The sequence below is a fragment of the Lycium barbarum genome, chromosome 8, assembly GCF_019175385.1.
Source record: "Lycium barbarum isolate Lr01 chromosome 8, ASM1917538v2, whole genome shotgun sequence".
NCBI lineage: Eukaryota > Viridiplantae > Streptophyta > Magnoliopsida > Solanales > Solanaceae > Lycium > Lycium barbarum.
Window position 1 is genome coordinate 90,953,386 of NC_083344.1, and position 25,146 is coordinate 90,978,531.

The following is a 25,146-nucleotide window of genomic DNA, read 5'->3' on the forward strand; positions in this document are numbered from 1 at the left end:
ATATGTAAAAGAATTTAACACCAAATAGTCAATAAATTAATTATAGTCTCCTAAATATAGATAATCAAATCACAAGGAAACTTTTACGGTTGTTAGACCCCACACTCATCATTTACTTATGTTTAACTCATTGTGTCGTCATTTTCCCAAATAACATTGACAATTGTCCATTACCATCCCTCTTTACCTTACACTTGCACCTTTGCATGTCTTCGAATGTCGCCATGTTTTCTCATTTGTTTTCTTCAGTTACCTTTTTTCCCCCTAATTTTCAGCATTAGTCTCCTGGCCCACCATTTTTTTTTCTTTTCATTATATATACAACCCTTACAAATCTTTTTCTAAAGCCCCACAAAAACAAAAACATAAACATCTCTCTCTACCTCTTTGTACCCACACACACATACAATGAACAAAGTGGTTGCTTTTAAGCTTCTCTTTCTGTTTCTCCTCCCCATCCTGGTTTCTTCAGAATGTACGTGTGATGAAGATGCTAACGACCGGAACAAAACAGAAGCGTTAAAGTACAAAGTGGTAGCAGTTGCTTCGATCTTGCTAGCAGGAGGAATCGGAGTATCTATCCCTATTCTGGGCAAAATAATCCCTGCTTTCCACCCGGAAAACAACGTGTTTTTCCTAATAAAAGCATTCGCGGCTGGTGTCATTTTAGCGACGGGATTTGTACACATATTACCAGATGCATTCGATAGCTTGTCGAGTCCGTGTTTACCAGAAAAACCATGGGGTGATTTCCCTTTTGCTGGACTTATGGCGATGATTTCAGCTATAGGGACGATGATGGTTGATTTATTAGCGACGAGTTTTTATAGAAAAGCTCATCTAACGACGAAACAAAAACCTATTAATAGTGATGAAGAGAAAGGAGGACATGGACATGGACATGGACATGTTGATGTGCATACACATTCAACTCATGGACATGCTCATGGTTCTGTTTTGTTGTCATCTGAGGGTTCTGAGACATTGGATTTATCTCGTCGCCGTGTTATTTCACAGGTATGGTCTTATGCCCTTTTTTTTCAATTTTTGTGAGTCATTAGTTGAATGCTGTTAGAGTCAATTCATTTTTTTTTATTAAATTGACGGCGATATTTTTCCACAATTAACAAAAATTTGCTCACAATTAACAAAAATTTGCTAACAACAAGTATAGGGGAAAAGTTCTGCTGATGAAGCATAAGTTTTTAAAAAATATTTTTTTTTCTTTATTTTGAGATTAAAAAATACTTTATTTTAAGTGAAAATAAGCAGTATTGGATAGTATGTGAAACGGTCCTACAAAAGTAGGAATAATTGTATTTTTGGTCTCTGCTAATTTATTGGTAAATTCTTATTTGGTCCTTGTGATTTATCTCTCCCTTCAAAATAAGTGAATTATTGAGACTTTTTCTTTGGTTCAAAATAAGTCAATTTTTTTGAAGTTCAAGAGGTTGTTAATTATATATTTTTAAAGTTATCCTTCTTTTTAATAGTTTTTCCAAATCCAACACTCATTCTTTGAACCTTTAAAAAAAGTTTGGGGAAAGATATAAGTTAATTAGTCAAAAGACCTTTTAATTAATGCTATTAATTAGATTTTTCACGGGTATCTCACACCCCAAAATTCACTTATTTTGAAATGAATGGAGTATAATGTAAACATATTTAACCTTCAATTAGCAAAACCAAATTATATAATGGTAAGTAACTTCGATAAAAATTTAAATATTTACGAGCAAAGAAATTAAAAGTGTGCATTCAAATTTAAATCTAAATTAAATATGTTTAGTTAGATATCAAAGAGATTAATATCAGAATTTGTCCATATCAAGGGACTAAAATGCAAATTTTCTTATATGCATTTATTCCATTGGACACGTGGTGTGGGTACACAAATTGAAAGTGCAGATAAAATGACATCCGATAAAAAGGTCTAAAAACGAATATGTAATTCAAGTGGCAACTGGCAAAGGATCTTCCAAGTTGCTCTAAACTTGATTCTCATCAATAATAAAGAAAGTGATTTTACTTAATTTTTGCTTTTGGAATTTTGTTTAGTGATATTGGTAGTTGAAACTGAGATGTGGATGTTCTTTTTTTTTTTATGTGAAACAGGTATTGGAATTGGGAATTTTAGTCCACTCAGTAATAATTGGTGTATCTTTGGGTGCCTCAGAGTCTCCCAAGACAATTAAGCCCCTTGTAGCAGCATTAACTTTCCATCAACTCTTTGAAGGCATGGGTTTAGGTGGCTGCATATCTGAGGTATATTTATATCTTAATAGCAGCTTTAGCTAATTTTCTGAGAGGTTAAAAGTGTTTGTTAATTAAAAATATACTTATTTTAGAAAGCTAAAGGTGTTTAATTAAGTTTTTAAGTAAAAAATAAGTGTTTTTGAGTTATTCTTACTAATTTTCAGAAGCCGGAGAAAGTAATTTTTTCCCACAAACATTTTTAGCACCCTGACAAAGAACAAAATTATTGTTCTAATATTACAAAAATGTCTTTCAATTTGATTAGTCATATCCAAATTGCTACTCAACAAAAGTGCTTTTAAAAAAAAAACATTTACACTTTTGACAAAAAAAACACTTTTCTAAATGAATAAATTTTGAAAGCGTCACCAAACACACTTTGTTTTATGATTTTGATGTTGTGTACTACTTAAAACAAGAGATATTTGGACTAGAAAAAGTATAAATTGTTATCGATCAGAATCAGACATTTAAAGTGATTTCTTTGAAGGATAAGTTTTTCATCCACTTGTACTCTTGAAAATGAACCCTTTATGAATAAATGACAAATTTATATATGTACACTAATAGTCCATATTGCAATTTTCTCTAACTTTTAAATATTTGATTGAATCAACAGGCAAGATTCAAGGTAAAAAAAACTGCAATCATGGCAATTTTCTTCTCCCTCACTACACCAATTGGAATTGCTATTGGATTTGGCATATCAACTGTGTATAGTGAGACCAGTCCAACTGCACTTATAGTTGAGGGCATTTTCAACTCTACTGCTGCTGGAATTTTGATTTATATGGCTTTAGTTGATCTCCTAGCAGCTGATTTTATGAGTAGTAGAATGCAAGATAGTCCAAAACTTCTTATTGGAGCTAATATTTTTCTTCTTCTTGGTGCTGGTTGTATGTCACTTTTGGCTAAGTGGGCCTAAAAAAGATTAATATAGTTAGAATTTAGAAAATAAACAAGATTTTGTTTTGTTGTTTTTAATTCTTTTTCAGCGTAGTTTTTTTTTTTTTGGTTCTTTAATTTTAGCTTCTTTTTATTTTTCCTTCAAAGAATGTTAGAATTACATAGAGCAGTTAAAATTTTGCAAGATCTTGTCTGCTCTTTAGAGAATGTGCAATTCTTTGATTTTTGTTCTTTTTTGGTGAATGTTGGAGGGCGAGCAAATTGTAATTTTAGTAAAGTTGATTAATAATTGACTGAGAAAATGAAAATAAAGTACTTAATAAAATTACGAAGACTGAAACTCTCGACTAAAGTTGAAGATAAAAATATGATATTTTCTCTTTCTTATGTTGTCACATCACCTAATTTATTATTAGGATATTCAAGAAATCTCAGTGACGAAAAAGGGCTGACAATGATAGTCAAAACAAGAAAGTGGATGATTATACTACACAAAATGCAGATCGACACCTAGAAATAATAAATCAAAAGAACCTAGATTTATTACGTAAGAGGAATCTGTTGGGAAGAACAAACACTATGAATCCATGACAAACATACTAACAGTAGTAACAGATACCCAATTTAATATCTTTCTCAATTGTTTGAATTAATTAAAGGATACTTCAAACACTAAGTACAAATTGAAACGAGCAACATCTATAATACACACCAGCAATAAATATAGGCAAGACAAAACAATCAAATGCACAAGAAATACTAAATTTTTACTTGGAAAACCTCTTTAATACTAAGAGTAAAATAACAAGACCTCTGATCCACAAAAACTCCACTATATCATCAACAAAAGAGTTACAAATTAAAAAGGGTAAAATATCAATGCAAAGACTAAGGAGCAACAATAGCAACTAGAATAACAATTAAAGAGAGAATTGAGACAAATCATTTAGATACAGAATAGTTGTTCATCGCTCGAAATCCAATGATGGACCTCAAACGCGACCTCCACCATTCAAATCAAAGAAAAAGATGGATATTAAAAACACTAGCCCGATAAAACGATGAACGAATCCAGAAATGCAATTTTAAAGTGGTTGGTCGCATTGAAAAGTTTCTACATCAAAGAAACAACGTTTTTCTTTCTCTTAACTGCAAGTTGTTGTCTCTCCCTCTGAACTCTCCAAATTTGAAACAAGATATGTAATAGGTCTTTTAAAGTGTATTAGACGACATGAATGGGCTCATAAAAAAAATTATGTCAGGTCCAAAACTTTTTTAATCAACATAAGAAGGGGAAAATCTCAAAATTCAACAAAATCGGTACTTTTTTATATTCTATTTTGAACTAATGTACTTGCACGCTTTGTAGTAGAGCCAACTCGTGTAACCTACTTTTCTTTATATGTAGTTGTCACAATTCATTTTCTGAACGAATCACGACTAACACTTGATACAATATCTAATATCAAGCGAACCAACTCGTTCGTTCTACCTTTGACATGAACTACACAACATTTATCTCTATGAAATCGTTGAAAGAAATCTAATGAAGTCAAATGATAAACTTATAATCTCAAATTGAAAACAAACATTTAATAGTTTCTTAATCCAAAAACATCATAAAGAAATGTTTTAAATCTTATATGTCATAAAAGATAATAAGATTCCCAGCTATTCCACATAAAGAAATAAAATACTGAAGAGAAATTGTCACGCCCCAAACCCGACCCTGAACGTAATTGGCATCCGGTGCTATGAACAACACCGGAAGCAACTTATTGTAATCAATGAACACCTAATCTTTTCTGTTAAACAACTATCTTAACAAATATGAAACAAGTCATTTATAATTGAATGAAAGCATAACCATTCTTAGAGATAATTCAGCGGAAGTCAAATCAAACACTCAGTTAATAACGTGGAAAAATGCCTCAACGAGTCATACGAGACTCCAACACACTACCCATAATCTGACAACTATCTATGGAGCTTATAAGATAACGAATAAATGTCTAACTCATTAGGACGCAGCCCGGAAACTAAAATACCAAAAGTAAAGATAGAATGGTGCCCCACGAAAAATCATGGGGGCTCACCGAATGGTCTCGAAAGCAGCAAGTTCTCCTAAGTCGTAGGCGTATCACGAACCTGCTCTTCTACGTTACCTGACACAACATCAAAAACAACAATGGCATGCCTGAGTACTTAGTGAATGTCTAAGGGGCAATAGTTAATAAAATCAAAGTAAGGTAGTAAAATAAATAAAACGATATCAAAAGAAACAGTTCGAACTCCAGAGAATAAGTAATCCAGTAAACTAGGGAAATCACCAATAAGAGTCAACATACAGGAATATATCAAGTTCCACTTATGTTACCGTTCACGTCATTGTGTGTTTCATTTACGAGCTCAAGGTTTCCACAAGCCACTCGCAGGCAACAAAGATATGAAACAAGCCACACACAGGCAAAGCAGGAAAGGAGGAAAGCAGCTTCAAAAGGAAAGAAAAGGGGACCAGCTTGAAGCCTGGATTTTTAATTAGATTCTATCCTGCTGGGTAAATAAGGTAGTTTTTTCCTGCTCAATCAATCGATGCTCTAGGCTAGGAAACCACAGAGGCTAATCGTCCTCTGGACTAGCAAAGCAATAGATGCACCAGGATACACGCCTCGGAGGTCAATCATCCTCTGGATTGACACAACAATAATTGTATCGATATGTTAGGATCCATAACAGCTAATCGTCCTCTGTACTAGCACAGCTTGCCCATACAGGCCCAAACACAAACAATTACAATCATGTCATATAACCGAATCATCAATCATGGCTTATAGCCGAATTCACTTCTCAGACCATCTTCTCACAATAGAGTTATTTCATGCATAGTCCGTTTAGAAATCATGTTCAAACCATCTATTCAATTTCATAACACATTTGAAACTTCATTCTTTTAGAAAAAAAATTCAATCACCCATAACAGGCAAAAATTTTTCATTGGAAGAGTTTTATTCATTTAAGGTTCGATGCGGGCTTGACCCTACACGTGCATGACCTTGATCAATTGTCATCCTTTAGTTCGAAAACCAGTTCAACAAAGAACAACCACCAAACTAGGGTTTTAGCTTATACAAAAAACCAAGGAAGGATTCTCAAATACAAATCATACTTTCACAATATAAACGTACTTCAAAAATAGACATACTTGAAGAGACGATTTTTGAAATATAGACATACCTCAAATCCCGCTCAAACGTAATTTCCAAGGTTCTACAATCACACTACAATGGTTTGAGATGAGAAAGTTTAGAACTTTAATGAATTCTAGGGATTTCTACCATTATTCTAAAACTAGGGCTTTTCTAAGCCTATAAACGGGTTCTTGAACCTTTTCAAGAATCTCTAACGGATTCCAAACTTGAAGAACTTTCTACACTAACCCAAACTTTATTAATACTTAGAAAATTCAGAAACATTACCTCGTAGATGAAATTCAGACGCCTCTATCTTCTTTTCCTTAAGATTTCAAGAACTTAAGGTTTTAGAGAGATGATTTGCTATGAAGAAGGGATGAATATGGTGTGGGAATGATCAAGATTGAGTGGGAACTCATCTTAGGGTTAGAAAAGACTTTTCTAGGGTTCTTTTCCTCAGAAATATTGATTTAGAACAAAGTGGGAAATAACAAAATGAAGTAGGACTTAAAGAAAATTCGGAACCATAAAAAATAACCCGCTTCGCGTTGAGCCCGCGTCGCGGGTGCAACGCCTGATCATGGGATCTGTGTTGGCCTTGATACATGGCTCCAACGCCTGAACATAATCTTGTCTGCAGCTGTTTTTTTGCGCGATGGGCCTGCGCCGCGCGCCCAACACGTGTTTCTGATAATAGATATTCGCTCAGTAAAACGGTCATAACTCCTTGTATGTAGCTTGGTTTGAGCCCCAATTTATATGGTTGGAATGGTATTTCAAAAATATATAACTTTCATGTTTTGAGTTTTCCCAAATTCCCAATGCAAATGCCCGAAAACTGGACATAACTGAAAACTGTCTCAGACTTAGACAAATTTCAGGATTTCTAACGAACTTCCTTACCTCGTTTGACCTCGAAAAGATCATTTAAGACCTGCACCTTTTCCGAAGGGATCCATATAGATAAGATGACATCTAAACCCCAATTATTTCACATTTACACCTAACGCGGATTTACGGGATGTTACAGAAATAATTATGTCTCTGTGGAATTAAATAATGTAACGCACACCAAAAATTTGTATGAGGGGGATACAAGCTCGCTGTATGAGCTTGTAGTAACTATACCTATAAATAACATAGTCAAAATTGGTCCTTCGTGAAGGAGAGTGAGTACGACTTTCTCATAACCTACTGAGGTGGAAGATATTGAGCACCTTTTCAACAAAGGGGAGCATGCTAGGACAATCTAGAATTATTTTCCTAATCCCCTTGGTATTGATCACAAGAATAGAAGTTTGAAACTATTTCTGTTGAGCTGGTGGAACTACAAACCACACAACATCATCGCTAAACTCATTACCAAAATTCTTCCTATGATCATATGTTGGGAGTTGTGGAAATCCAGATGTATCAAAAAAAATGAAAATATCACTCCTTCCTTTTATAGAACCAAGACTAATGTCTTATCTCTCCTTTTGTAGATAATTAATAAAAAGTTTGGAAAGGTCAGGATAAGTGAAGACTGGAGAGCAACTTGTCAACTATGTGATGCAACAATTCAATAGAAAATCAGTACCATAGTAAGATGGATCAGACCAATAGCACAAACTATAAGAATTAACACGTATAGAAGTTGCATCCAAGAAATGTGTGGAGGTGGTGGCATAGTCAGAAATAGCAATGGAAATTTCATTTTTGCCTACTCCATACCTCTGGGAGCTGGAACTAATAACATGGCTGAAGCAGCAACTATGCTTTTTGGAATGAAATGGTGTTCTAACAATGGATACAGAACTGTTGGGTTGAAATAGACTCATTTCTAATATCCAAATGTGTGAGAAGGGAGTGGAAAGTACCCTAGAGAATAGCTAACTATATCACTCACATTCAAAGGTTAGTTGAAGAATATGGATTCACTATCAACCACTGCTTTAGGGAAGCCAACCATGCTGCTAATAGATTGGCTAACTTAAGTCACAGACTTGATGAGATCCAAGTCTTCAACTTTTTTGTTGATCCTCCTAACAACATCAAGGGCTCAATAAGTATGGACAGATGGAACCTACCATCATTTAGGATCAAACAAGCAAAACCTTCTCAAATTGTGTATGATCCTCCTTGAATTACTTGCCTTTATTAAGGTTTTGGTTAGGTCTAGTAGTATAGTCTCTTTGATAGACTATGTAATAGTCTATGTAAATATTGTAAATATTCTCTTCCTTATGTATAGTAATTAGGTCCTATAATTTAGCCTAGTATCATTCTGATAGGAGATACCTACTTTGTATATAATGACTTTCATACATCAATACAAATCACGGATTGATTTCCTACATGGTATCAGACTAGGTTTCTCCTAAAAACCCTAGCTTCCTAAACCCTAGTTGTCCACCTCCCTCTTCTCTCCTAACCCTAACCGCAGCCGCCACCCCTTCCTCCTCCCTCTTCTCTCTTCAATGGCTGACAGCAAAAATTTCCATTCTGCTTTAACAGTCACGAATGTGAAATCTTTAATCCCAATCACTCTAGACATGGAAACCGGCCATTATCAGAAATGGGAGACACTATTCAAAGTTCTAGCCCGCGTCCACTCCGTACTTGAACACATCATACCACCAACTGACACCACTGAACTCACCGCGTACAACGCAACAAAGGCGGCTAACCTTCCGCTCTGGAAACGGCTAGATGCGGTGGTCCTTCAATGGATATACGCCACCGTATCCCATGATATTCTTACCTCTATTCTCGTGGCGGATGATGTTGCAGAGAAGGTTTGGAATCGAGTTGCTCAACTTTTCCAAAATAACAAGCACTCAAGGGCAGCGTACCTTGAAACTGAATTCACCACCATAAAAATGGCCGACTTCGGCTTGGTTATGGCCTATTATAATAGGCTCAAGTCTCTCGCGGATCAGCTTGCCAACGTGGGGTCGCCGGTGTCCGACCAACGTATGGTCTTACGTCTCCTTGCAGGCTTACCACCACCATCCAGCAGAAGGATATGCTGCCCTCTTTCTCTGAAGTGTGCTCCAGACTCAAGCTCGAAGACGCAGCAGCCAAGGAACGTGCCCGCGATTCCAGTCCCGCGGCTCTACTTGTTGATAATGATACTCCCTCCCCGCCACCTGGCGGCAACAATAATTCAACTAACCATCGTGATAATAATCGTGGCAGGAATTCTAACAGGAACAAGGGAAAGGGGAACAACAACAACAACAACAACAACCGCAGGAAATCCGGCCGTGGCGGCGGCGGACAGACTAACAACGGCCAGTGGCCGACGGGACAGCCACCGGCAGGGGGCTACTACTGGCCTGCCTGGCCGCCCCAGCAGTGGCCAATGCCCCCCTGCCCGTATCCGACGAGACAGTGGCAGCAGCGTCCCACCACACCGCGGCCCGACAACGACATTCTCGGTGCAGGTCCACGACCTCAGCAGGCCTATTCCATGCATGGTCCGACTTATTCTAGGTACACTCCGACAGACGTGGAGGCAGCCATGCACACTCTGTCCATGCATCAACCGGATGATAATTGGTACATGGACACCGGAGCGACTTCCCACATGACTGCCAACTCAGGTACTCTCACGTCTTATTTTAATTTGAGCAATAATTCTGGAATCATTGTTGGTAATGGTAGCACTATTCCAATTCGAGGCTATGGTCATACATCCCTACCCCCACCTAATCCTCAATTACGTCTCCGAAATGTCTTGCATGCTCCAAAACTCATCAAAAACCTTATTTCCGTACGTAAATTCACTAAGGACAATAATGTTTCTGTTGAGTTTGATCCTCTTGGGTTTTCTGTGAAGGATTTACCGACGGGGAGCCGCCTAATGAGATGTGAGAGCACCGGGGAATTGTATCCTATCATTGCCATAAAATGGACCACTCCACCATCCACCTTCATTGCCGCATCACCTAGCTTGTGGCATTCCCGACTCGGCCATCCGGGAAATGCTATCCTTAGTTCTCTTCGTAGTAATGCCTTAATTGAATGTAATAGGGTCCGAACTTCTTTTTGTACCTCTTGTCATTTGGGGAAACATGTTAAATTGTCATTTTATGATTCATTGTCATTTACTACTATGCCGTTTGATACCATTCATAGTGATTTATGGACATCTCCTGTTTTAAGTTCTAATGGGCACCGCTATTATGTTTTCTTTCTTGATGATTATAGTAATTTTCTTTGGACTTTTCCAATCTCTAACAAGTCCCAAGTCTATTCCACTTTTCTATCTTTTAAGGCATTAATACGGACTCAATTCGAAAGAGACATTAAAAACATTCAATGTGATAATGGGCGGGAGTTCGCCAATGGGCATTTTCAATCTTTTTGCGCCTCAAATGGTTTAAACTTCTGATTTTCTTGCCCCCATACCTCTCCTTAAAACGTCAAAGCGGAAAGAAAAATTAAATCCATTAACAACATAGTGCGCACTCTTCTTGTCCACTCTTCCATGCCCCCCCTCTTTTTGGCATCATGCTCTCCAAATGGCCATATACCTCCTTAATGTACTTCCCACCAAAGTCCTTGGGTATAAATTACCAACGCAAGTTCTCTATCAACGAACCCCCTTCCATTCTCATCTCCGGGTTTTTGGGTGTCTACGCTATCCACTTTTCCCATCTACAACTATTCATAAGTTACAAGCAAGATCTACCCCGTGTGTATTTTTGGGCTATCCGTTGAATCATAGAGGATATAAATGTTATGATTTATCCACCAACAAAATCATCATCTCAAGGCATGTCATCTTTGAGGAAACTCAATTTCCCTTCTCCAAATTACACTCACCAACCCCAACTTCTTATGATTTTTTGGACCATGGGATTTCTCCATATACCCTGCATTTTCTGTCACAGCCTCCTCCACCCGTCGTTTCCTCGGTCCAGCCCCTCCCCCCCACTGCCGAGCAGCCCCTCCCCCCGCTGCTCCACCCGTGACTGCCCAGCAGCCCCCCACTGCCCAGCAGTCTAACCCCACGGTCACTGCCCCACAGCCCCTACCCCCAACTGCCCCACCCGTGACTGCCTAGCAGCCCACCCGCATGGTCACTAGAAGCCAACATGAGATTTTTAAGCCCAAACAATCGTTCAACTTAAATACTTCTAGCACTCTCTCCATCTCGCCTATCCCACGAAATCCTGTCAGTGCTCTAAATGACCACAATTGGAAAGCTGCCATGGTTGATGAATATAATGCTCTAATTAGTAATAAGACGTGGGAGTTGGTTCCACGTCCCATTGATGTGAATCTTATTCGTTCTATGTGGATTTTTCGTCATAAAAAGAAATCTGATGGTTCTTTTGAGAGGCACAAAGCCCGTCTTGTCTGTGATGGTAGGTCTCAACAGGTTGGAGTTGACTGCGACGAGACTTTCAGTCCGGTTGTCAAACCGGCTACTATTCGCGCTGTCTTGAGCATTGCACTTGCACACTCTTGGCCCATTCATCAGTTGGACGTCAAGAATGCTTTCCTACACGGTAATCTTAATGAGACTGTTTATATGCATCAGCCTATTGGGTTTAAGGATCCAAAGCATCCACATCATGTCTGTCTCTTGAAGAAATCGTTGTACGGACTTAAGCAAGCTCCCCGTGCATGGTTCCAACGCTTTGCAGACTATGTCTCCACTATTGGTTTTTCACATAGCCGATCTGATCACTCTCTCTTTATTTATTGTCGAGGTTCTGACATTGCTTACATTCTGCTATATGTTGATGATATTATTCTCACAGCTTCCTCAGATGCTCTGAGAAAATCCATCATGTCTCTGCTTAGTGTCGAATTTGCTATGAAGGATTTGGGCCCTCTAAGCTATTTTCTGGGTATCGCTGTTACCCGGACTTCACATGACATGTTTCTCTCTCAAAAATATTATGCAACAGATATTATAGAGCATGGGGGCATGACTGCCTGTAAGCCAAGTCAGACACCAGTCGACACCAAAGCCAAACTTGGTACCACGGCCGGGCCTCCTTGCGATGATCCCACCCAATATCGTAAGTTGGCCGGCGCGTTGCAGTACCTTATATTCACAAGACCAGACATCTCATATGCAGTTCAACAAGTATGCCTTCACATGCATGATCCAAAGGTTGCACATATGCATGCTCTTAAATGCATAGTCCGATACATTCAAGGTACTATTGAGTTTGGTCTCCATCTGTACAAATCCTCCATTGCCTCTCTTGTTTCTTATACAGATGCAGATTGGGGTGGTTTTCCAGACACTCGCCGATCCACATCAGGTTACTGTGTCTTCCTTGGCGATAATTTCCTCTCATGGTCATCCAAACGGCAACCTACTATGTCTAAGTCAAGTGTCGAGGCCAAATACCGTGGCGTCGCTAATGTCGTCTCTGAGTCCTATTGGCTTCACAACCTTCTTTTGGAGCTCCGTTATCCCATCCGGACAGCTACATTGGTTTATTGTGATAATGTTAGTGCCATATACCTATCAGGTAATCCAGTTCAGCACCAACACACTAAACATATTGAGATGGACATACATTTCGTATGTGAGAAAGTTGCCCGTAGAGAAGTTCGTGTTCTTCACGTCCCGTCCCGTTACCAGATCGCAGATATCTTCACTAAAGGTCTTCCGCGCGTGCTCTTTGATGATTTCAGGGACAGTCTAAGCGTACGACAACCTCCAGCTTCGACTGCGGGGGTGTGATAGACTATGTAATAGTCTATGTAAATATTGTAAATATTCTCTTCCTTATGTATAGTAATTAGGTCCTATAATTTAGCCTAGTATCATTCTGATAGGAGATACCTACTTTGTATATAATGACTTTCGTACATCAATACAAATCACAGATTGATTTCCTACACTCTTCTCAATGATCATGTATAAAATTTGGGATGTCAAACTTAATATTGTAACTTTTTGCACATAATTGATTAATGGAGACAATGTTTAACCAAAAAAATAAAAAATGAGTAACTCCCTCACTAAGGCTGAAACTAGACTTTATAAAACATCAATGCATAATATAAAATTCTTAAGGAAAGTCGAACATGAAAGTGTTAGAAGCAATTGAAACATGCTAAACTATACATTATTAGAAGCTTTGAACATGAACATTTCATATCTTTGCATTAAAATAAATTTTTTCTTAACTTAGGAAGTAACATCTGAATGTAACATTTTTATTGTATAATTCACCATAGAATTGATACGACAGACAATCCCCGTTAGATCGATTGGACCGTCTCTTATAGTTCCAACTATTTGACATTTTTTGCTAGCCATCGCCTTATCATGAAAACTTGCATATTAGTTGATCATTTCAGTTATGCCAACATTATCATATTTAAATAAGAATTTTGCTAACCTACAACATAGCAATGTACCGACATTTTGTTTTTCTTAAATGCCCCTGAACTTTACCTTGCAACACATTAGTAGAGTTGGCTTTTTGGTCTTTTTAAAACAAAATTATTCTCTTCTACTATTCTGTTTTTCTCTAGGTTTCTACTATTCTCTTCTCCTCTTTCCCTTCCTACTCTTCTCTGTGTTGTCCGTGGTGAAACTAATAAACTGATAATACATTAAAACCCAACACCAAATCGTGAACATTAACGCACTCAAGGTCCTCATAGAAGTAGGAAAGGAAAATTGCGATTTCAATAAGGAGAACTATAATTTACATCAATTATTTGATTGAAGGTTCTTGTTAATGAAGGGGCAGTAAAGTATGTAAACTATGTCGTCTCCAATCAAAATGAACCACAACGTTTTTTTAATTCAAAAATTCATACTTTGGGTTCTCTCTTTTTTTTTTTTTTTTTTTTTTTTTTGTGCTGGTCCTCCTATTTGATGAAAAATGGAAGAACATTTCTACAATTGCATATCTGATGATTCCAACGGCAACATCGAGAAAGGGATGAGAAGGGAGAGACAGCGGAACAAGATGAATAGGGTTGAGTTGAGTTTTATTTTGTAAAAAGACCAAAAAACCAACTCTACTAATGTGTTGCATGATAAAGTCTTGGGACATTTAAGGAAAATGAAATGTGAGTACATCTCATTTGTTGTAGAGGTTAGCAAGACCTTTAAATAAAATTTAATTTGGAGCACAAATAACAACATTCGAATTTCAAAGGCTCTCAATTCTCAAATATCCTAAACAAATTTTTACCCGTTTGGCCATGAGAATTTTTCACCTTTTTCTGGATTTTTTTTCTCTTTATTTGGAAATCAGCTTTTAACCATTAAAATTCTAAATACAACTTGAACTTGTATTTGAAATTTGAAAAACTGCTAAAATCTTGTTTTCACTTTTTTTCACTTTCAATACATTCAAATAACCAAATATTCTTTGTAAAAACTATAACCAAACACAACTCCAACTTCAAAATTCTAAATAAAGTGAAAAATATTTGATTTTCATGGCCAAACGCCTACTAAAAGAATTAAACGAAACGTTCCATTTTTGCTTGTCATTTAACAATAAAATAGAAGATCTACCCCCTGTTTGGATGGTTGTTTCCCGTGAGTCATTAATATATTGTTTTCTATAAAACCATTTTTGTTTCTATTGTTTTAAAAATTATGTTGTATGGTATTGTAATTCCGTGGTTATATAACCATGAAAAAACTCATATAAGGTTATTTTTCCATTTTTGTAACCACGAATTTGGTGGTTTTTGCATGGTTACGTATTTCATTTTCCCATTATACCCCACCCCCACCAACCCCACTCTCTATCACCCACCCCCCACAATACTACCCACCACTCACCCCCACCACCCCACTACCCATCCTCACCCTACAACCACGCACCCCGCCCCACCCACCCCTCCCTCACCCCCACTACCCACCCACTTACTACCCCACCCGCCACATACTTATTTATTAAGTTTTATTTTATTCTTTATCTTAGTTTTATTACTCCTTCCGTCCCAATTTATGTGATATAGCTTAACTGGACACGGAGTTTAAGAAATAAAGAAAGACTTTTGAATCTTATAGTCTAAAATAAGCCAAAAATATTTATGTGATTATAGATCGTCTCGTTAAGCGTAAAAGATAAAGTTTAAATTTAAATTGTTGCCAAACAAGGAAATGTATCATTCTTTTTGGAACAGATTAAAAAGGAAAGTGCAACACCAGAAAGCCAAACATTTTTGCCATAAGAGACCGTCAAACAGTATGTAACTATCTAATTATCCCATCTCTTTCAATTTATCCTTTACAGCTCTATATACAGATAGGAAGATATGGAGGCCGAAGGTTAGAAAATAGTTGAGCGTTGTCTGCTATTATTAACATTATTCTCCTAGTTTCTTGTCCATAGATTTTTGTTATTACCTGATATTTCTTGTGCTTCCGTTATCCCACTATTTTGATCGTAATGCCATGTTACAATATTTCTACTATTTGCTACTCCCTCCGTCTCAATTATCTGTAGCTTTTTTTGGTTTACACGTCTCTTAAGAAATTTTAATTAGGAGAGGTATTTGACTACTTTACCTTTATTTATGTCTAAGTTATAATCTCTCTCTATTAAATGTTTGCTCTATTCGTGTATCATTTTCATTAATGACAAAATTTTATTAAGGGTAAAATTGAAAAAAAAAAAATTATTCTCTGAACTTCTAAAACGATAAATAATTTGAGACAACCATTTTTAATAACCACGATAGATAATTTGAGACAGGTCTTATTTGCTATGCCTTGTTTACTTTTGTATTGTTTTTTTCAAACTGACTTATTACGTGTTGATTGAGCCAAGGGTCTTTCAGAAACAATCTCTCTATCTTTATGAGGTAGGGTTAGGGGTAAGGTCTGCGTACAATCTACCCTCCCAAGACACCACCTGTGGGAATACACTACACTAGCTATGTTGTTGTTGTAGCCTATGTTGCTAGGACTCTTCACTTTCAGTGTTGCACCCGTGTCGACATGACAGGGGTGTGGGTCTGGATGTGGGATCCGTGCCTGATCTGGTCAATCAATTTTGAGTACTTTGACCAAAATCGAGGGAGAAATTCCGGATAGATTCAATGGTTTATGGAATCAAAACAAAAGCTATGGTGAAATTGAAGAAAATGGAATACCTTGTATATAGAAATTTCTATGTCACTCCTTTTCCTTTTATCTCCTCCCGAGATTCTCCTCTTGATCAATATTTTCTACCTAAGTTTTCCACATAATAGCTCATAATTTAAGTTTTATAACTCTCTTTTTAGATATTAGAATTATTTTTATCCGAATCCCACACCCGTATTCATACCTCGATCCGTATCCCCGAATCTTAAAATTTAGATCACGAAGGATCCGACCTTTAGATTCACACATGTATTGTACACCCGCACCTGAATCCGAGCAAATTAGGTTGTAGCTCTATATAAGGGTAACTAACCAAACGAATCCGCGACTTTTTAATTCTAAAAAAAAAAAAAAAAAAAAAAAAAACTAACACACAAAAAGAAAAAAAAAAAACTAACACACACAAAAAAAATTACATAAGTAGGTTTCGCGCAGAGAATAGACCAAAGTGTAACTTCACACTTAAGTCCTTTCACGCACAGAATCTATGCGTAATAGGCCTCCATAAAAACCCTAAAACACTTAGCCAATTTTCAGCAAACTCTTCTCCTTCATTTCCTCCATTTTCACCCCTTCAACACACTTTTGTACCCCCAAAAACATGTCTCAAAGCTCCCAAACCTCAAACTTTGCTATAGAACCCGAAGTTTGTGAATGCGGTTATTATTGTAAGCTAAAATTATCAAGGACCCCAAATAATCCGGGTCGTCGTTTTTGGCGTTGTAAAGTGCCTGAAGATTATTTGTGCTATCTAGTTGTTGTTTATTATTTCTATGTATCTTTTTTATTAAGTTTAATATTCCTATATATTTTGTTTTTACTAGTTGCACCCTTTCATCTATAATGTAATCTGCGCTCTTTATGTACTAATTTATTTTAGTTTTTTCTTTAAATTATCAATTGTTGAACTTTTTATGTGTTATTAACTCTATAAATTAATAATACACTTAAACAATCAAAGCAAATTTAAAACTTACTAATTTTTTTCTTATTGATGACTTCATCATAATCTAACAATGCAAATTAACCGCATGAGTCAGAAATTTAAAAGAACTTAAATAACCCCTAATCTTCATCAGAATAGAAGTCCTCAATATCATCCTGAGAAAATATTGGCGGTTTCTTAAGACACATCTTTTTTCAGTAGATGTGAGCTCTCTACCGGTTGATAATGCTTGTTCTTCGACCAAATTTAGCATGTAAAATCTATAACGTCTTGCCAGCATTCTGTTGTTTTCTTTTCTAATCCTTTGTATGGCAAGCTCGCAAGTTTCTGGACCTACTCGAGGCATGGTTATTGAGTACCTTGTTGGGATTGGAGCGTTGAGATTTTTCAAGTCACGAACAAGACGTTCTGATTCGACAAGCCGATGTGACCATTCTCGACGTAAACCACAATAATATTCTCGCCGATCTGAATATTTCACACTACAAAAATCATCATTATGCTCTATAAGAAGGTGGAGATTTAGCTGGTCTAGTTTGAAATCACTGTTATTACTCGAAAAACTGCTATGATTTGAACTCTTAACATTATTGCTATTTGGTTCTTTTGGAAGGAGTAAAGACCAAGCTGCATTTCTACTACTCGACATTGAATATGTTGTAGTCTAATAACAAAAGAAAGAGATACTTATATAGTTGCAAATACTTATATAGTTGCAAACCCCCATGTACCCCTAGTTGGGAGGGGGTGGTCTTTATGACCCTACCTACTTACTTTATATAAAAAAATATTAATCTTCATCGATCATCTCACAGTTCGAATCCCACTTGGATCTAAATCTTGTGCTACTATGTACACCATATTCTACCCATAAGGTAACATATTTGCATCCGATTGTTCTCTTCGCGAAAACGGTTAAGAGCAAAATTAAACTCTTGTGGAGTTCCACGAGGCATTGACATAACACATTTTTTTAGGCATTTAAGCCCTATTGACGCTTACTTTTGCTCCAGTACTGCAGCCTCCCTAACACACCAATCCCACTCCTCTCTCATTTTATTATTGTATTCTCGATTGAATCTGCTATTAGGGTTATTTGAGTATTAAAAATCATCATCCAGTTCCCATGTCCTACCCATTGCTTCGAATATGTTTCCTGGGGTAAAACATGTAATAGAATCAAGATTACCAAATTGGGTATAGAATGACATGATAACTCATTTTAATGTGAATGTTTCCTGAAATTGTCAATCATGTTATAAATAGTACTTAATTATTTGATCGTTTTAATATGACTCTAACTTGTATTGCACACCATTTTAATATTCAATATAAATGTTGATTTGACGACACACCACGCATGACAATTTCAGGAATCTATGATACATAAAGGCTTGATTTGACAATACAATGCTGCATTATTTGACAGTTTTAATATGACTCTCACTTGTATTGCGCACCATTTTAATGGGCAATGTAAGTGTTGATTTGACAACACATCACGCATGACAATTTCAGGAATCTATGACACATAAAGGTTTGATTTGACAATACAATGTTGCATTATTTGACCGTTTTAATATGACTCTCATTTGTATTGTGCACCATTTTAATGCGCAATGTAAGTGTTGATTTGACAACACACCACGCATGACAATTTCAAGAATCTATGACACATAAGGCTTGATTTGACAATACAATGCTGCATTATTTGACCGTTTTAATATGACTCTCACTTCTATTGCGCACCATTTTAATGCGCAATGTAAGTGTTGATTTGACAACACACCACGCATGACAATTTCAGGAATTTATGACACATAAAGGCTTGATTTTACAATACAATGCTGCATTATTTGACCGTTTTAATATGACTCTCACTTGTATTGCGCACCATTTTAATGCGCAATGTAAGTGATGATTTGACAACACACCACTGACGAGCGTCTGGTGTATATAAAATTTAAACTCGTACTCTATCAAATTATAGTATAGAAAGTTATCGATCCCACAGAGATTGAAATATTTAATGCTCTTACTTTGATTACTATAGTAAAAATAACGACTTTTAGCTTGATAATCCTTATGAAAGTAATAAAATTAAAGTATCGTGATTGGACTTTACCAAATGGATGAGATGTTGGAAATAGTGATTTCACTGGTTAATTTCATTGAGATACGAATCCTTTGGTGAATTAATTATTTCTTGCGAATATAATAAATTCGTATAATTCATAAATTATATTCATAAGGTAAATGAGTTAAATTATATTCATAAGGTAAATGAGTTAAATTATAAAATTAGTAGCAGGTAATTAAGCTTATTATATCTCAATTTAATTAACTAGATCCATCATATTTCCAACTGCTAAAGAATTAGTTCATTTTTGCGCAAGGTAAGAATGTAAAAGACGACATAATATAGTGCATAATAGTGAGTATCAACAAATGAAGTTAACATCAAAAATATATAGTAATTTTGTTTCACTGCGTTAGCTCCCTTTTGATGGCACAACTTCTTGAATTCTTCATAATATATCCCAACTTATGCTTCACTGTAGAGAATTCTTTTCCATTAAGGAAGTGTCCCTGCGTATTGAAATCACTTCATTCTTCTAACTTCTTACGAGAAAATGATTTCCCAAGGTGGGCTCCTTTCCTTTTTTCCATGAAGACTTTCTCAAAACAAGAAGAGAAAGGCAGCAAAAAAAGTAAGAAAGGAATTTTTTTTGCTATCTCTTGGAAAGTGTGTGCCTCATTTTTGTATCATCACCTCTTTTTATAGGTTTTAAAATGTACAACACGTTGCAGTCTTTAACTTCTCTTTAGCTCATTGCAGATATTGATCATTGAGCTCGATGTAATATATGAACTTTTCATCTTTTCTATCTTTATGTATCGAGCTTGCAATTTTCTCTTTTTGTCCTGCTTCTATTATGAATTGCTTATTCTTTTCAGAAAAGTACATTTTACCTGTGAAAAATAAAGAATTAATCAGAGAAAATATAAAATATTTAAATAAAAATAGGCAAGTATTTAACATTATTTAAGTGGTATCAACCACGCATGACAATTTCAGGAATCTATTTAACATGAATGTTGGGCGAGTGAAAAACTCATTAATTTCATAAGTCTAAGTCTTACAAGTCATTGAAAAAAAAAATCAAAGTTCATAGAAAAAATGTCTCAAAATGCTTCAACTATTAGGGTTTCACTATTTTGGGATGGAGATATCGTTGAGGACAATTACTCTGTTCGTTATAGTATCAGACCAAAAGCCCATGTTAAATTTCCAACAACTTTAAATTACATGCACAAAAAAATGAAACTACACCCACTAAGTTTGGAATCTCAATAACAGACATCCACAAACAATATCAAACGGTGTAGTGCGTTATGACATGCACAATATCAACGATGATGAATCTTTGAGTGATTATTTGGGATCGCCAGAAGAATATAGTGATTTAGTATCCATTAATGTTCTTGAGATGTATGTTGAAAAGATACCTCGAGAAGAAGTCCCTCAAGTCCAGCCTATTCATGGTAACACTTATGGGGACTTTAGCTCTTATGGAGACATCTTGAGTGGTCAAGTGCCGCTGGAAAATCTAAGCCAGCAATTTAATCAAGCTTACAATGAAAATTGATAAATATGCATTTTTATATTATTATTGTGTGTAGTAGCACGTGTTTTTTGTATGAATTGGTAAATAACCATTTTTCAAATCTTTATAGGAGCTATTCTCAAAACTCGCCAGTGGTACCAAATATGGATGTTGGTCAATCCTCTCAGTTCAGTGGAGTTGATCATTCTCCACACCATGACAATGCTTATCAACATCAGTAAGTTCATCACCTTGATATTAAATAATCCGTATATATATATGATGTTGGTATTTAAAATATGTTACTTTTCGTGTAGGATGAGGAATGCACTTGATAATGAAGATTTTTCAAATTATTATGAGTCACCATCAAGTGATGACGATGAAATAACTAATAATGCAGAGGTAACCGATGATGAAGATGACGAGGATGTTCAAGTTGATATGACCAACAATATTCCTCAAAGCTAAAACCAACAAGAACCAATGCACCACCACGTACCATCACTGATGGCGGAAAACCCAACTCTGAAAGCCCAATCCAGTGGCATTCTAACAATATTCTTTATCTTGACAGCCTGCAAGGTCGTGATGATGCATTTGTCTTCACAAGAGAAGATGATCATAGTAGCCTAAAAACCTGGATTGAACCAAAGGATCTCAACAGAGATCAATGCTACCTTGCAGTAGGAATGATGTTCGCATCCAAAAAGGCATTGCAACGGGCTGTCAAAATTTATTGTTTTAAGGAAATGAGGGAGTTTAAGGTTGATCAGTCAAACACAAAGATATAGAGTCTAGTTTGTAGACGACGGTATCAAGGTTGTCAGTGGTTGCTTCGAGGAATTGTTAAGCCTGATGGTATGTGGGCTATCACAAAATTCCACCAAAACCACACTTGTGATATGGAAGACAATCGAGCAGATCATTATAATTTAGATACAAACATGATTGCTCAAGTGTTACTTAAAGACGTTGCCGAAACGTCAAGGTAACTTATCCTACCTAGTACATTATATGTCTTATATCAATTAAAAGATCATTACTAAATGTTGTTTGTTTAACTTGTAGAGGATCCCCATCAAAGATTGCATTAGAAACGTTCAAACCGTATATGGTAAAACTATAAGCAACAGAAAGGGATTTCTTGGGCGTAGACTTTTGAGATGATCTTTGGAAATTGGCATACCTCTTTTCAATCGATGCCAAGGTATATGGATGCTCTACAACATTTTAATGTTGGTACTGTTGTAGAGTGGCGGCTTATAAAGGGTAAAATTTTCAACTTCGTATTTCGGACATTCAAACCATGTATTGATGGGTTTGCTCACTGCCGGCCAGTTATATCCATAGATGGCACGCATGTATATGGTGCATACAACATCAAGCTCCTAATTGCAGTAGGAATGGATTCCAATGGATCAATATTCCCTCTTGCTTTCGCAATTGCCGCTAACGAGAGCAACGACACATGGGGGATCTTTTTGACCCATTTGAAGATTCATGTTATTAAGGATCGTACGGGAAAATGTGTGTTGTCTGATCATCATAAAGGCATATTGCACAATATGGATAATTTTCCGTGGTGGCAGCCTCCCCTTGTTTACCATCGCTATTGCTTAAGGCACTTGAAGGCAAATTTGCAATCAAAATTTCACAATGGCACTCTAAACAAATTGATGTGGGGGGCTGCGATGGAGCATCAACAAAGAAAATGTGCTGCAAAAATGGATCTGATCCGGGCAGTTAGTGAACCCGCATACGTTTAGTTTATGAAGCTCGAAATTGAAAAATGGACGCTTCATGCTGATGGAGGCAAAAGACGGGGCATGCTCACAACAAACAGCTCAGAGTCTTTCAATGGCTTACTGAAATCTGCTGGGGACTACCTGTCACCGCAATGGTGAGAATGACTTTCAAGCAGGTTGTGGAGCGATTTGTGGTTAGAACAAGGCAGACCAGAGCGATATTAGCCGAAGGCGGGACATGGATGCCACAGCCCTTCAAAAACATGGAGTATTATAGAAAAAAATCTGAGCTTCACTAAATGACCGAGTATGACCCCATTCAACAAGTGTATGAAGTTAGGATGGGTTATTACAACGATAAGGGTGGAAACGTGCATACCGTTTATGAGGCAACAAGAACATGCACTTGTGGTAAGTGGCAAACGTACCACATGCCGTGTTCTCATGCTGTAAAGTGCTTCGAGAGTGGCAAAAACGGTAACAAGTTATGTGGCGGGGGAATACAAGTTCCACTGTTTTCTTAAAGCATATTCCGGCTAATTTCACCCACTTGGTAATGAAGCTTATTGGCCAAATGAGCCGTTTTTTATGGTCGCTAACAAGGATTACATCAAGAAATTGGCATTAACTCACGGAGTCGTAGACCCAATCAAATGGATGTTAGTGAAAGAACTTACTCTCGCAAGTGCTCTACATGTAAGCAATATGGCCATGACAAGCGTTCGTGTGGGCAGCAAGGCCGTGGTGGTACAAGCACGTCCCGAAGTAATAGAGCCTCTAGAACTTAAAGATTGTATTGTTATTGTAATTTAGCATTGTATTGCTTTGAATTAGTATTGTAATTTAATGGAATGAATTATTTTTGAATTAGTATAAACCTCTCGTATTGGATGAATTATTGTTAAATAAAATATTTATATTTGTACATTCACATATAATATTTAAACATAAAGATAACAAGTTTCCAAACAATACAAAATACACATTACATTAAACAAAATGCGGATTACACAAAAGACATAGCAAAAACAAAAAAAGACAAAAAAGAAAAATAACAACATGATATGAAGAATTAAAGGTAGATCAAAATATTTTTATTTGTACATTCGATTTGACCAAATAATAAAACACTTAGATCAAAACCCTATAAAATATGACACTTAAACTTAAAGATGACAAGTTTCCAAACAAGCAAAACTTACTTTGGGGCACTTTACAACCCCTAAAACGACGATTCAAACGTTTAGTTATACTTGATGTAATGAGCCAGCATTATTGTACGCAAAAAAAGATATCAAGTTCTATATAAAATATTGATATTTCGCAATTTTGAAACATGACTAATCTTTGCCCAAAGTATGGAAAAAACGTGATTTTGATAGCTTAAAAAAAAGTAGCCTCTTCTGTGCATGAAACCTACTTTTGTAACTGTTTTTTTTTTTTTTTTTTTTTTTTTGTGTTATTTTGATTCCAATTTTTTTTTTTTATGTCACTTAAGTCGCGGAATCAAACATTGGTTCTATTGTTTTCTGTGCGGGCAGTTATACTCCTTCCATCCTCCGTCTGGAGTCGGAGGTCAAAGCATCTAGATTGTGGTTTAAAAGGTTTACATATTCCAAAAATACTAAGCCTTGGTTGTCAGAGAACTAACTGGACACCCACATCATAAAGAAAGAGTAACAAATACCAACTTTTTAATTTAAATAGTTCGGAAAATTTGAAAAGAACATCGGGGTTAAAAAAAACAATCTATATATAATATAAAGCTAGGCATAGACAAGGTGATGTGGCACCTCTCTATGGCCTAGAAATCTAATTATCTTTTTTCTCCTTTTTTTGAATTTTCTCTCATTTTAAAATCAATATACTATCTATTAAATAATTCAAAAGCCACTCTATTAATTAGCTTAATTACACCTCTTAATTATTTAATTACACCTTTTCATCCACTTCTATCCGTTTGGTTTTTTCAACTTTTCCTAATAAGTCATCTGTGACCGTTTTCCTTAATTCTTAATTAATAGAGCATAAAAGTTCTTCTACTATTTAAGTTGGAAACAAGAAGGTTGCAAACAATCATTCAATTAAATTCTTCCAAATGATAGAGTAATAGTGTGTTCTTTTGTTCTTCCAACGAGGGAGTAATATTATTTATTTTTGTTTGATTATTTTGTTTTCCTACATTGTTGTTTTATTTCTAATATTAGATTGATTTGTTTTATCATACATCTTTATGTTTAATTTTTGTGCTATTGTGAATTTTAGATTGTTGTATTTTTTGTCTTCCCCTGCTTCGACAAAAGTCTAGGAACTATGATTCAATTAAATATGCTTCGGTTTCATCTACCCTTTACGAAATTAATGTTATGTACAAGATTTTTCTTTGTTCTTCTTCTATTTTGTCCGCTTT

The 25,146-nt window shown here is 36.1% G+C and overlaps 1 protein-coding gene across 1 annotated transcript; it reads left to right on the plus strand.

The window, feature by feature from the left end:
* Positions 1-327: 327 nt before the first annotated feature.
* LOC132606293 (zinc transporter 8-like) lies at positions 328-3,220 on the plus strand. The gene is made up of 3 exons (XM_060319734.1): positions 328-1,017; positions 2,116-2,265; positions 2,876-3,220. The coding sequence occupies exons 1-3, from the start codon at positions 409-411 to the stop codon at positions 3,179-3,181; spliced, it is 1,065 nt and encodes a 354-aa protein (XP_060175717.1). The 5' UTR covers positions 328-408; the 3' UTR covers positions 3,182-3,220.
* The last annotated feature ends 21,926 nt before the right edge of the window (positions 3,221-25,146 follow it).